The sequence below is a fragment of the Pipistrellus kuhlii genome, unplaced genomic scaffold (assembly GCF_014108245.1).
Source record: "Pipistrellus kuhlii isolate mPipKuh1 unplaced genomic scaffold, mPipKuh1.p scaffold_m20_p_3, whole genome shotgun sequence".
NCBI classification, from domain to species: Eukaryota; Metazoa; Chordata; class Mammalia; order Chiroptera; family Vespertilionidae; genus Pipistrellus; species Pipistrellus kuhlii.
In genome coordinates, this window is record NW_023425529.1 from 35366353 (window position 1) to 35379008 (window position 12656).

At 36.5% G+C, this 12656-nt stretch overlaps 1 protein-coding gene across 1 annotated transcript in view; it reads left to right on the forward strand.

The window, feature by feature from the left end:
- MUC19 (mucin 19, oligomeric) overlaps window positions 1-8301 on the forward strand; it is a 75103-nt gene extending 66802 nt beyond the window's left edge. Inside the window, exons 68-74 of the mRNA XM_045587436.1 lie at window positions 2252-2283; window positions 2372-2534; window positions 2879-2916; window positions 4556-4666; window positions 5656-5695; window positions 7068-7176; window positions 8067-8301. Coding sequence (XP_045443392.1) covers window positions 2252-2283; window positions 2372-2534; window positions 2879-2916; window positions 4556-4666; window positions 5656-5695; window positions 7068-7176; window positions 8067-8250 — 677 coding nt within the window. The 3' untranslated portion in view covers window positions 8251-8301. The remainder of the gene's footprint in view (window positions 1-2251; window positions 2284-2371; window positions 2535-2878; window positions 2917-4555; window positions 4667-5655; window positions 5696-7067; window positions 7177-8066) is intronic.
- Window positions 8302-12656: the final 4355 nt, after the last annotated feature.

A 12656-nucleotide genomic window follows, 5' to 3' on the forward strand; every position in this document is an offset into this window, starting at 1 on the left:
CAGCTGGTCGATGTTTCTCTCTCATCAACGTTTCTAGCTCTCTATCCCTCTCTCCTGCTCTCTGTAAAAAATCAATTAAAAATATATTTTAAAATATTTGGTTAGGGTAGAGATGGAGCAAGGTTGAAGTAGTTCAAGAAGACAAAAAGAAGATAAAAGTGCTTAAAGGATTAAATAAATTGGTAACTAAAAATACATCTCTCAGATATATCAATTATTCTTTTTCTTTTTTGATTATGTATTTTATTGTCATATTCATCAGAATTGTCTCCCAAGAAAATTTTGAAGAGAAGTTTACCTTGATGACTTAACATTTTTCCTTTAGAAAATGTCCTGCCATTAAAATTTGAGATTTAAAGGAAATACCCTCTAATGGTGGAATTTCAAATGCCTGGAGGAGCAGAAAGGGAAGATAGATAGGAATGTGTCTGTTTGTAGGCTAGCAATGTAGCCAATTACTTTCAGTAATGAGATAACTCTATTTACCCCGAAACTATTCTAAGGACTTTAGGGACTAATCTGAGCTGTCTGCTTTTACACAGATTGTCCAGAACCACTCCCACCACCTCCAGGTAAGAACACCTGCACTTGAAAAACAATCATTCTGCATTAATGTTTCTTATAAATCAAATTTCAGAGGTTGTATCAATAAAAGGCCACCAGATTTGAAGATGTTATAAAATAAGAAAACATAAAGTGGATGAATTTAGTTTTTATTCACCAAATAAATAATGAATAGTGGTTTGTTTTACAAGCTAATGAAACAAAACCAAATAAATGTTATCAATCAAAATAGAGTTTACCTACAATGTAAAATATATAATATAATTATATATCTTGATTAACATATGTCACTTGGTAGTTTCTTTTAAACTAGATAATTCCAGCTTTTCTGAGGGCTGAATTGTAGTGAGAAAAATTGATGTTAAACAGAGTTCAATAATTTCAGAGGGTTTCTACTATTCTCTGTAGAATGGCAAAAGTTACCCCCCAAAAAAATAATCATTCTCTGACCTTAGAATATAATGGGAAATGGGAGATTTTTAAAGAAACACAATTTTTATATATGGCTGATAACAAATTTTACAGTAAAAAAAATGTGACATATGTAACAGAATTGCAATTTTAGAACAATATATACACTAGTCCAGGGCATATGAATGAAAGTAGTAAGACAAGGTTGAGAAGGTAGATTGGATCAAATATCAGAAGCTAAAATGCTAAAATTAATAATATTTCATAAGATTATATGGGGATGTCAAAAGTTCTTAATCAAAGAAGTGGTGAGATGAAAATTAGGCTTTAGGAAAATTAACTATCGTATAGAAAATTAATTCGATCAGGAAAATACCTTAATCAGAGTAACCCCCGAAAAAGCCCGAGTGTGCTACATCAGTGATACTAAGATCCCAGAGTATTATGGCAAGCAGAGCCAGGAACAGAAGGGATTCAAATGAAGATGAAGATACAAGATTTTGCAGTAGGTTGGATAGCAAGTGACAGGAAGGAATCAAAATGACTCCTAAGTTTTAAGTAAATGGTTGGAAGAATAATTTGGCCATTAATAGTAGGAAGCCAGTTTAGATGAGAAATTGTTTTGGGGGCAAAATAATACAATCTGTTTTGTTCACATTGAATTTAAGGTTCTTACAGATTGGCCAGCATGCTATTTATTAGATGGAATGAGATCTGGGTCCATCTCACACATGATGTCTGGACTGGAGCTAGACACTTGAAAGTCATCTACTTAGTGTTACAGTGGACCCTGTGGAGTGAGAGGATGCCAGAGGAAAGACTGGAGAAAAAACTGATAGAGGAATTCCAGAGTGTTTAATCTGAAAGAAGAAATTTTCAAGATGAGTGTTACAAGTGTTAGCTATTGCTAACTTAAAAAACTGAGAAGTCCCTTGAAACTGGTAATTATAAAGTCTAAATGACTTCTAGGATTATGGAGGCAGAAGTCAAACAGGAAGCAAAACAGTAGCCATCAAGTTTATTAACCACTGCCAAGAGAATTTAGAATTCTCATTTCCTGGAGTTTCTAAACATAGGGAATATATGCTTGTTAGGGACAATTTGCTCAAAGTAGGTGGATATGATTTTTCCACTTAAGGCACTATAGTGTCTCTGATTCTGTGTCTCTGAAATCGTAGTGCTAATTAACAGTATTGGCCACCTGATGGTTATCTACAAGTAACAGATGGTTATATTTTGCCAAATTTAATTAGCGTTTGTCATTTCATGTTAACAGTTTGCCATGGTCCAACGGGAGAAGAGAAATCAGTAAGTACCTAGTTCTTCTCTACTTCAATCCAAATTTGCTGTCATTCCTGTCTTGGAGTAAAAGTCTAAACTTGGTTCGTTTCTGTAGCCTGGAGATACGTGGACTGCTAATTGCCACAAATGCTCCTGCACCAAGGCTAATGCGGTGGACTGTAAACCCAAGGAGTGTCCTTCTCCCCCCACATGCAAAGATGGAGAGAGGCTTGTGAAGTTCAAAGATAATGACACCTGCTGTGAAATTGGATACTGTGGTGTGTATTCCTAACACCTTATTTGGATTGAATTGAATAGTTGTTTGCTTCCATATCCAAGAGGTAGTTATTGAGCTACTAATATGTGTCAAACACTATGCAGGATAGGTGTGATAAGTAAAACAGAATCAGTAGTTGCCCTCTTAAAAATTTGCTATCTTTGTAAGGGAGAAACCCAGAAGTAACATCAATGAATATAAGCAGCAGATTAAAGTATGTTGATGTTATGGGAAGAACATTATGATTGGCTGAGAAGTGCAATCCCATTTACAATTTCTGTCTTATAAATAAAAAATATAATTATAATGTTTACTTTAGGATAAAATAATACATTTGTTTTTCAGAACCAAGAACATGTTTATTTAACAACACCGACTATGAGGTAAGGTCGTTTTCCTCTTGCTTTACCCTATTTTTATCAATGTCATTATGAATAAATGCAGCCTCTTTCAGCTTATGACATGAAAATTTCATAGTCAATTGTGGGGCAGAATTTTCCCCCTATAGTCAGTTTTCAAAAGGAATGTCAAATGTAACACTCAGCGTGGCTCTTTTCCCAGGGAGAAAATATACTTGATCATTAACCAACCAGCACTGGAGCTTCTGAATAATATTTCCCCCAGGGCTTGCCAGATGGAGAAGACACACTCTGTAACATTCAAATCAATGAACAGAGTTAAACTGTAATTATAACCAGGAAGATCAGATGGCCAAACTGTCAGAGACCAAATAAGAAAACCCCAAAGACTAGAACCCCATTATGTGCATATAGCAATACAGGGGTGGGTTTTGACAACTGATTTGGCATTTTGGAAAGTAGCTTAACTTCTTGGAAAAAGTACCAGGAAGCCATAAAAACCAGATGATTCTCAAAATGACTTTAATACATTTTAACTGGTGGTACTAAGTGTTAAAAAAAAAAAAAAACACCCTGAAATAAAGTATATGTGGCATGTTAGGAAATACACAGAAACAAAGCCCATGCGAGTTTTAATTTGGTAACTTATTTATCACACTCAATTTTTAGTTTCTTAATTTTTAGTTTCCAAAAGTGACCTGACGAGAATGTATGATAGTTTTTAAACATAAAATATGACTATGTTTAAAGAACAAACATTTTATCTCGATGCATTTATATGAAAAATAATTGAAATTGTTATTTAGTTTACCAGAAAGTTTATTTTGTGGTTTTAAGTCCTGAAAGAAATGCAATTTCCCAAACTGGTGTTTGAATTTTGAGCATAAATTCATTATAAAGACATCTAGAGAGCTTTAAAAGTATGTGGCCTGAAGCTGTATACGTTTGTTAACCAATGTTATCCAGATAACTTCAATAAAAAGAAAATAGTATAGAAACACAAGCAAAGATAGAAAATGTTACTTGTCATTTGTGATAAACCTATTTTATGCCCCCTCCCCCCATTTGGATTTCCTTTTTGTTTCCCCTTAAACTGAGAGCATAAAAACTAGTCAATTGACTGTTACAAATAAAATAATCTTTCTTGGAAACACTTAAAAACTACAGCAGAGCCCTAACTGGTTTAGCTCAGTGGATAGAGCATCGGCCTGTGGACTGAAGGGACCCAGGTTCGATTCTGGTCAGTGGCGTGTACCTTGGTTGCAGGCATATCCCCACTGGAAAATGTGCAGGAGGCAGCTGATCAATGTTTCTCTCTCGCTGATGTTTCTAACTCTCTATCCCTCTCCTTTCCTCTCTGTGAAAAATCCATAAAATATGTTTGTTTTTTTTTAAAAAAAACTATAACAGAATAGCTATATCAGGCCTTAATTTGAGAACCTTGACACATTCTGTGCTCTCAATGACAAACTTTGACTCATGGAAGTAGAAGGCTTTCAATCCATCTTTCCTTAAATATTAACCTAATGCCTGAACATGCCTCTGAAAATTCACTAACCATCATGAATTTTTGATTTTTTTTTAAATACAGGTTTTATTATCAACAGCAAAAAGAAATCAAGGTGACTAATTACTTTGTTCTCTCCTCATTCCCACCCCCCAGATTGGTGCTTCATTTGATGACCCCAACAACCCATGCATCTCCTACTCCTGCGACAAAACTGGTTTCCGTGCATCGGTCCAGGACTGCCCCAAGCAGACCTGGTGTGCAGAAGTAAGTCATCTTCTCAAGTAGCAAAACAACAAGGTTCACTTCTCATGTTCGATACAAACACAACCTGGCTTTTTTCTCATTTGGAAAAGTTTATATCTGGCTAATAGACCTCTTATAGATTTCATTCCAGATTTCTCATTCACCTTTTATTGTCATGTGTATTTTTTTTTATATCAAAGATATATTTGCAGCCTCTCTAAAATTTAATCTAGGGCTATTCTAGAAGTTAGTTGCTGTGGAAAGCATATTGTTATTTTTAAGCAAACAAACAAACAAACAAAACTCTAGTTTGTTTTCAAGGTTTATAAAGTCAGGTTAGTAATTTTCTGTAAAAATACAAAAAATTTATGTAACCCCATATATGTGTACTGTTCAGAGTTTTCTTAGTGCCCCAGTCTTTATTTTTATGGAGCCCAAATGTGGTAAGGATTTTGAATTAATAAATACTTAAATGCAAGTTATTAAGAAAGGTTTAAGCTTAACTTATTTTTCTTTCTGAAGATACAGTATAATTAATATAATATAGTTCAAAGCTTTATTTTAGAACTCTAATAAATATTAGAGTTCTAAAATAACTTTACATTTATTGCATTTTTATTCTGAGACATTGATAGGCTAAATGAGTATAATAATGTGTGAGGTAAAAAAATTCCTGCCTGTGAGATACTTAGTGTCTGATAGTAATATCGCTGTTAAAGTATTTTCAATTATAATAACTAAGGGATGATTTTTTAATTCCTTTGCATTTTATTTTAAAGAAAATTTTATTCAAGTATTATTTGTCCCTTTCAACTCACTGTTGCTAAAATTAATGTAAATAGTCTCATTTTTATTACTACTCTCTCACATCCACGCTCTTTGAATGGCATGTTCATTTGTTCCATTTTCTCCCCTTGAAATAATACTTCAATAAGTTAAAAAATGTTACGTTGTTTATAGAAAAATACAGAAAAATGTCAGTCTTTTTTCTTTTTCTCTCACCCTTATAGGCAGACCGAGTGTATGATTCCAAAAAATGTTGCTATAAATGTAAGTAAAATTAAGCTCCCCATGTAGAGGAAATATAAACTGTTAGAAAAAAAATTAGCTTCTTTAAACAAAATGGCAGATCATTAAGAGAAAGTCTCATGTGTTTTTAGCACAATAGGTATTCTAATCTATATGCATAAACTGACAATGGATATTTGCACACAATATACTATAGTTACTTATTCGTGTTGGTTGTAAAATCCCTCCTAGTAAAAACTAGCTATGTTTACAAGGAAAACAATTAATTTTCATGGAAATAAATTTAACTTCCTCTCCTAACATTAGCAGGTTTAGTTGTAAATTGATATTTTATCTAATAAAAGAGTAATATGCAAATTGACCATCACTCCAACACACAAGATGGACATCCCCATGTAGACACAAGATGGCTGCCATAAGATGGCCAGTGCGAGGAGGGCAATTGGGGGCAATTAGGCCAGCAGGGGAGGAGAGTTGGGGAAGAAGAGGCCTGCAGGGGAGGGTAGTTGTGGGTGAGCAGGCACAACTACGTTAAAAAAATGAATCAGAGAGTCAAAAAGGTTTGGAGTGACCAGGATGGTAGAGGAGGGCAGTAGGGGGGGACCAGGCCAGCAGGGTAGGGCAGTTAGGAGTGATTGGGGCAGCAGGGGAAGGCAGTTAGGGTGACCAGGCCTGCTAGGGAGGGCAGTTGGGGGCAATCAAGCCTATAGGAAAGGAAGTTGGGGGAGACCCAGGCTGCAGGGGAGAGCAGTTGGGGGAGACCAGTCCAGCAGGGGATGGTAGTTAGGGGTGATCAGACCTGTAGGGGAAGGAAGTTAAGAGCAAAAAGGCTGGCAGGAGAGTGGTTAAGGGGTGACTAGGCTGGCAGGCAGGTGAGCTGTTGAGAGCCAGCAGTCCTGGATTGTGAGAGTGATGTCGACTGCCTGTTTTGCCTAAACGGGCAGTCGGACATCCCTCAAGGGGTTCCAGATTGGAGAGGGTGCAGACTGGGCTGAGGGACAACTCCCCCCCCCCCATCCCCATGCACAAATTTTGTGTACTGGGCCTCTAGTATTAAATCATAAGGATGATCAGCAATGAGAAAATAGATACCAAAAATAACCATGCCCTCCACTTTCCTTTCCCTCTTCTTTCCTTTACTTCTTCCTTCTCCCCTTCTTCCTCCTTCTTCTGTCTTCTTCTCCTCTTATGGTAGGAATAATAGCAATAACAATAAGATAACATTTATTGAGTATTAAACTGTTAACTGTGCTTAGTGCTGACATAGTTCATATTGTCAGTAAAATTGTGAATAATAATATTTATTATTCTTCTCTAATTATGGTTAAGAAAAATGGATGCTTAGCAATTTTAATGTTAAACCTTTCTGACTCTCTGATTCATTTTTTTTAAGGTAATACTAGTTGCAGAACTTCACCAGTCAATGTGACTGTTTCGTACAATGGTTGCAAGAAAAGATTTGAGATGACAAGATGCATAGGGGAGTGTAAACAGAGCATAAGGTGAGTTTTTCTTTGATCATGTACTGTGTGTTAATTTTGCAACATTATTGAGGCACGAAATCTTTAAAACATGTATGTAAAAAATTAATATTTTTTTATTGGTTGTTAGAGCTAGAGGAAAGGAGTGGGAGAGATATAAATATTGATGTGAAAGTGAAACATCGATTGGCTGCCTCCTACATGCTCCCTACCTGAAATTGAGCCCACAACCTAGGGGCATGTGCCCTGACCAGGAATTAAACTGGCAACCTTTTGGTGCAAACTTTTGATAACACCCAACCAACTGAGCCACACTGGCCTGGGCCATGGAAAATTTTCATATGCTAGCTAATGATCAGGATCTTAATATTTAAAATATTAGGATATGAGAATCCTAATAAGTAATGAATCATTTTGAAGTAGCTTTCTCTATATGTCAAACATAATACATTGATAGCAACTGTATTTATATTTGTATAGTGATTACAGAGAGTAGTTAAGTAATTACTCTTGCTAAAAGTGTATTTTTAAACTGCCACATGCATTTTAGATATAACATTTTACATTTTTTCCTTTATGTACACTTTCACATATAAATTAATTTATGGAGGATAATAATTGGTTGTTAAACTGCATATTTTTAAATCAGTTTTATTTTTTTATACCATAATGCTCTAATTATGAGATTATAAATATCCATTTTGAATTTCTTTTCCTCTTTTTTTTAATCTTACTACCACTTATCACTGATTTATATAAGAAATGTATAGTAATACAAGGTGTAGGGAAAAATAATAAATTGATTGGGAGGCTTGGTAAATAAAACACTTAGACAATTAGAAGTTAAGCATTGATCTCTTTATTTCCAAAGACATTCCAAAAATATTAATTATTGGATATTTTATTTTTAGCTACAATTATGACATCTTTCAGTTGCAAAATTCCTGCCATTGCTGCCAAGCAGAAACAGTCGAGTACAGACAAGTTCTTCTTGACTGTCCTGGTGGCCACACCTCTCCTTACAAATACAGGCACATCACAGGGTGTTCTTGCTCCAACAAGTGCCATCAATCTACATCCTCATCACACTCCTAATGTTAACATTACCTTCCCAGTTGTAACAGGCGGGTGTTTATTTTACAAATGTCCAAATATCAGCACTCAGCTGAGAGAATAAAGAAACATTTGTATCTCTACCCAAAAGTGAATTGTCAATATGAAGCGTGTTAATTTTTGTTGCCTAGATTTTTAAAAATAAATACAATTTTGCAAGCAATTCATGAGTACATGTATTTATTTTATAACAATAAGAATTATTTTTTATTTTAATGTGCTTTATATTTAAAGATAAACAAGTTATTTGGGGTTCTTTAATTGCAGTGCCTAGCTGTAAATAGGTGGCTCTAGCAATAGGAATTCTAAGGAGAAACTGAGTCAGATCATGGCTCACCACTATGTTCATGTTCTCCTCTTCATCTGGTGAGGCCATTCTCTGGTTTTCTTCTTTTCCTTTTGTTAAACTTATTGAAAATGTAGGCTTTGTTCTCTTTCCTTACTTCTCTATGCAAATTGCATCACCTCTTTCATTTTGCTATAACTCTCTCTGCTTCAGACACCAGTGGCCTCCTTATAATTCTTTCTATAGGGGCTGATATTATTTTCACTCTTCCTTGAATCCCTTCTCTTTTTTTAATTAATATATTTTTATTGATTTCAGAGAGGAAGGGATATATATATATATATATATATATATCCATCAATTATGAGAATCATTAATCAGTTGCCTCCTACTGGGGATCAAGTCCTCAAACTGGGCATGTGCCCTTGACCAGACTTGAACCCAGGACCCTTTAGTCCACAGGCTGATGCTCTATCCACCGAGCCAAACCAGCTTGGGCTTGAATCCTTTTTCTTCTTTCTGATACATCATTTTTAACTAATGCTCTGCATTTGCGGACATCATTGTTACAATTGTAATTGGATAGTTATTAATCTAGACTAATAAAAGAGTAAGATGCCAATTGACCATACCTTTATGACTGCCACCAGCCAATCAGGAGTGAGTATGCAAAATAACTCAACAAAGATGGCAGGTTAATTTGCCCCTGCAGGCACCAAGCAGCTGGAGGCGGGGCAGGATGCATTCCGCACCACCCCAGCCACTTTGGGCCTCTGAGTGGGAAGGCTGAAAGGCAGCTCCAGGCTAGAGCAAAGGCAGTGCTGGCAGCCAGGGGAAGAAAGGCCCATTCTTGCATGAATCTTCGTGCATCGGGCCTCTAGTATTAATATAAGAGAAGACCAAAGGGGAGGCCACTATAAGCATGGTCATGTGGAAATTTCACCAGGAAGCTTCACGTTTCACACTCCTTTCAGGAAATCCCCGGTCCATTCCCTGCAGATCACTAGGACAGTGAAGTCAGGACGGCATAGAAAAGGTACTTGCCTGTCGGTCAAACCTGGGAACAAAGATTATTAGGTAGGGGGTGAAGCCACTGCAAGCATGCAAAGTCTTGGAAAGGTAAAAGCCCTGAGACAAACAATTCTCTCTCTTGTTCCTCTTGCTTCGAGACTGCTTCCTTGCACTCACTTGTTCATGACCTACGCTAGCCCATCATGTGGCCCTAGAAACTACATGGCCCATGGCCATGCAACCCCACATGCAATGGACTGCAGCTGGGAACAAGCCAGATGCTGGACTGGACTGTGCCAAAATGGAGTGGAAGCTCTGGGCAGTGGTTTTGATCTTAGCTTGGCTGAACACAACATGGGACTTTGAAAGGCAGGATGGAGGGAAATGGAATCTTGGAAACCTAAGGGTTTCACTCCACAGAAATAAAGCTTTCCACTATACCTCATCCTCCCAGGGGGCCTCAGGAAATTCTTATTCCCTTGGGACCCCAAGGAGCCCACTTCTATCAATAATAGATAGGTACACCGAGGACATCCCTGAGATCACACCTTCACTTTTGCCAGTTCTTTAACTCTGAGGTCTCCAAATTTTCATCGTGTTCCTCTTTTCATTTTACTCAGGCTCCTTAGATGATTTCATCAACACAGGTGGATGTGTTTATACACTGAGGATTTCCAATCTATATGTCCAGACACAATCTCCTCTCTGAATGATTTAAAACTGATACAACTTGAAGAGAGGAGAGTGGAATTTATCTAATCAGATAAGTGAAAGAAAAAAAAGAATGAAAATAGGAATTATGTAACAACTAAAATTCATGTAACCTTCACAAGTATTGGCTCTTTTAATGGAGATTTTCAGATGGCAAAGGATTGGGTAAAAGTGGTGATTTCATACCATTTTTAAGAAGATGACTTAAGTTTCTTTTATAATTATCAGAAGCATTTACAAGAAATAATGAAAGTTAAGTTTTACTTATGTTCATAAAATAAACTAGAATTAGTTTTGCTTACATGACCTAAATTGTTGTGTCTGCTCAGAGGATTTTCAAGTGAGGTCTCCATTTTATATTTAATTTTAACAGTATTAAATCTGAATCCAATCTGGCATCTAAATCTAACTACCAATTATAAGAACATTAAGTAAATAGGTGAGGAGAATGTAAACATTATGAAGAAAATTAGGGGCAAAAGCTGTACTTATTTAAATAAGTTATTCTGATGTTGAATGGGAATAAGGGCATCTCAAGAAAGAAAAAGAATGCTCATTTTATTTATGTCTCATTATAATTACTTCTTATTCTTTCATTCATTTATTCAATACATTTTATCTGAGCATCTACTGTGCACCCTGCTCTGTAAATATGCCATGGAAATATTCTTGCACTGAAGAATGGTTGCAAGTTGTAATCACAAAGGAAATAAAGTGGAACCTGAGATATGGCTGCATGGCCCAACAGGAGTGGCTCAGCTGGTGAAGCAGCATTCTGTGCACCAAAAGATGCCCATTTGATTCTAGTCAGGGCGCATACCTGGGTTTTGGGTTTGATCTCTAGTCAGGGCACCTGTGGAAGGCAATTGGTCAATGTTTCTCTATTTCTCTCTCACATCAATGTTTCTCTCTCCTTTCCCTCTTCCTCTCTCTAAACATGTTCTCAGGTGATGATCAAAAACACATATATCCATCCATACATACATAAAGCACCATGGGAAGCCTCTCTGAGGAGATGAGACTTGAACAATGAGAAAGTGCTGGCTATACAAATAGCACAAAGAGTATTATAGGCAAAAGAAACAACATAAGAGAAGCTTGGTATGTTCAAAAAGCTAAAAATAACGTGTGTTGCTTAATTTACTGAGACAGTGTGTCCTGGGATGAGGCCAGAGTGCAGGCAGGTCCCAAATGTACAAGTTATTTGTATAGGTCGAGGTATGGCTTCTGTAGTTTATTCTAATTCTAATTTTATTTATTTATTTATTTATTTATTTATTTATTTATTTATTTATTTGAACTTGACTGCTATTTGGAGAATTTATTTCAATAGTCAAACTGAGAATTGGAAAAAAGGGCAAGAGAAGAAACATTTAAATGCTAAACCTAGTATTTATATATTATGCATTCATAGAGGAGGAAATCACAGCAGATACAACCTTTGGTTTACAGACATGTGTTTTTCAAATTGTTACTCAATAAAGTGTTCCTGAATTTAGATTGCAACTGAATTATGGTTGCTTGTAGATAAATATGTAAACTCCAAAATATTCAAATATCTAAATATCTTCTCTAGACTCACAATTTGCATGTATTCATCTTTAAGTCAGCAATGCAGCTGATGAATAGGTCATAATTCAACCAGATTCAATCTGTATGAACCAGTTATGATCTCGGCTGTGGAGAAATGTGGAATAAGGCAGTGGGCATAAATCCTGACATCCTCTCCCCAAGGAAAGCTATTATAAAATGTCTATAACTAAAACCAAAACCCTTTAGCTGTCTCTAGTTCTATATTTCTATGAATTATTTTATTGTCTGACCTGAGCCAATTATGACACAACATACTGATAAGATTTTTTCAAATCTTATGCTGAAAATTGGACTAAGAATTCATTTTCTAAGTTAGACTGATTTAGAAAGGAGGAAATATTTGCATAATAAAAATGATTAAACTAATCAACACTCAGAAGCATTTTGTTAAGGAGGCTAAATTTGAAGGGCTAAGTGAACATCCTATCTAATAAAGAAGGAATATGCTAATTGCCCATCATGCCCTCACAAAGATGGTGGCACCCATAGCCAATAAGGAGGGAATATGCTAATTTACTGCCACACCCTCAAAGATGGCAGCACTCACAGCTACAAGATGGCAGTGCCCAGTCCTCTCCTCAGGACCGAACTGAGGTGCAGACAAGCCTCAGATGGCAGCTGCCCATCCACTCATGGCTGTCAGAGGCTCAGGTAACCAGGGCTGGTGGAGGCTTGCACTGATGGCAGCGACAGCAGCAGAGGTGTGATGGGGGTGTCAACTTCCCCTGATCACTGGGTCGCCTCCCACCCCTGAGGACTCCCAGACTGTGAGAGGGGCAGGCCAGGA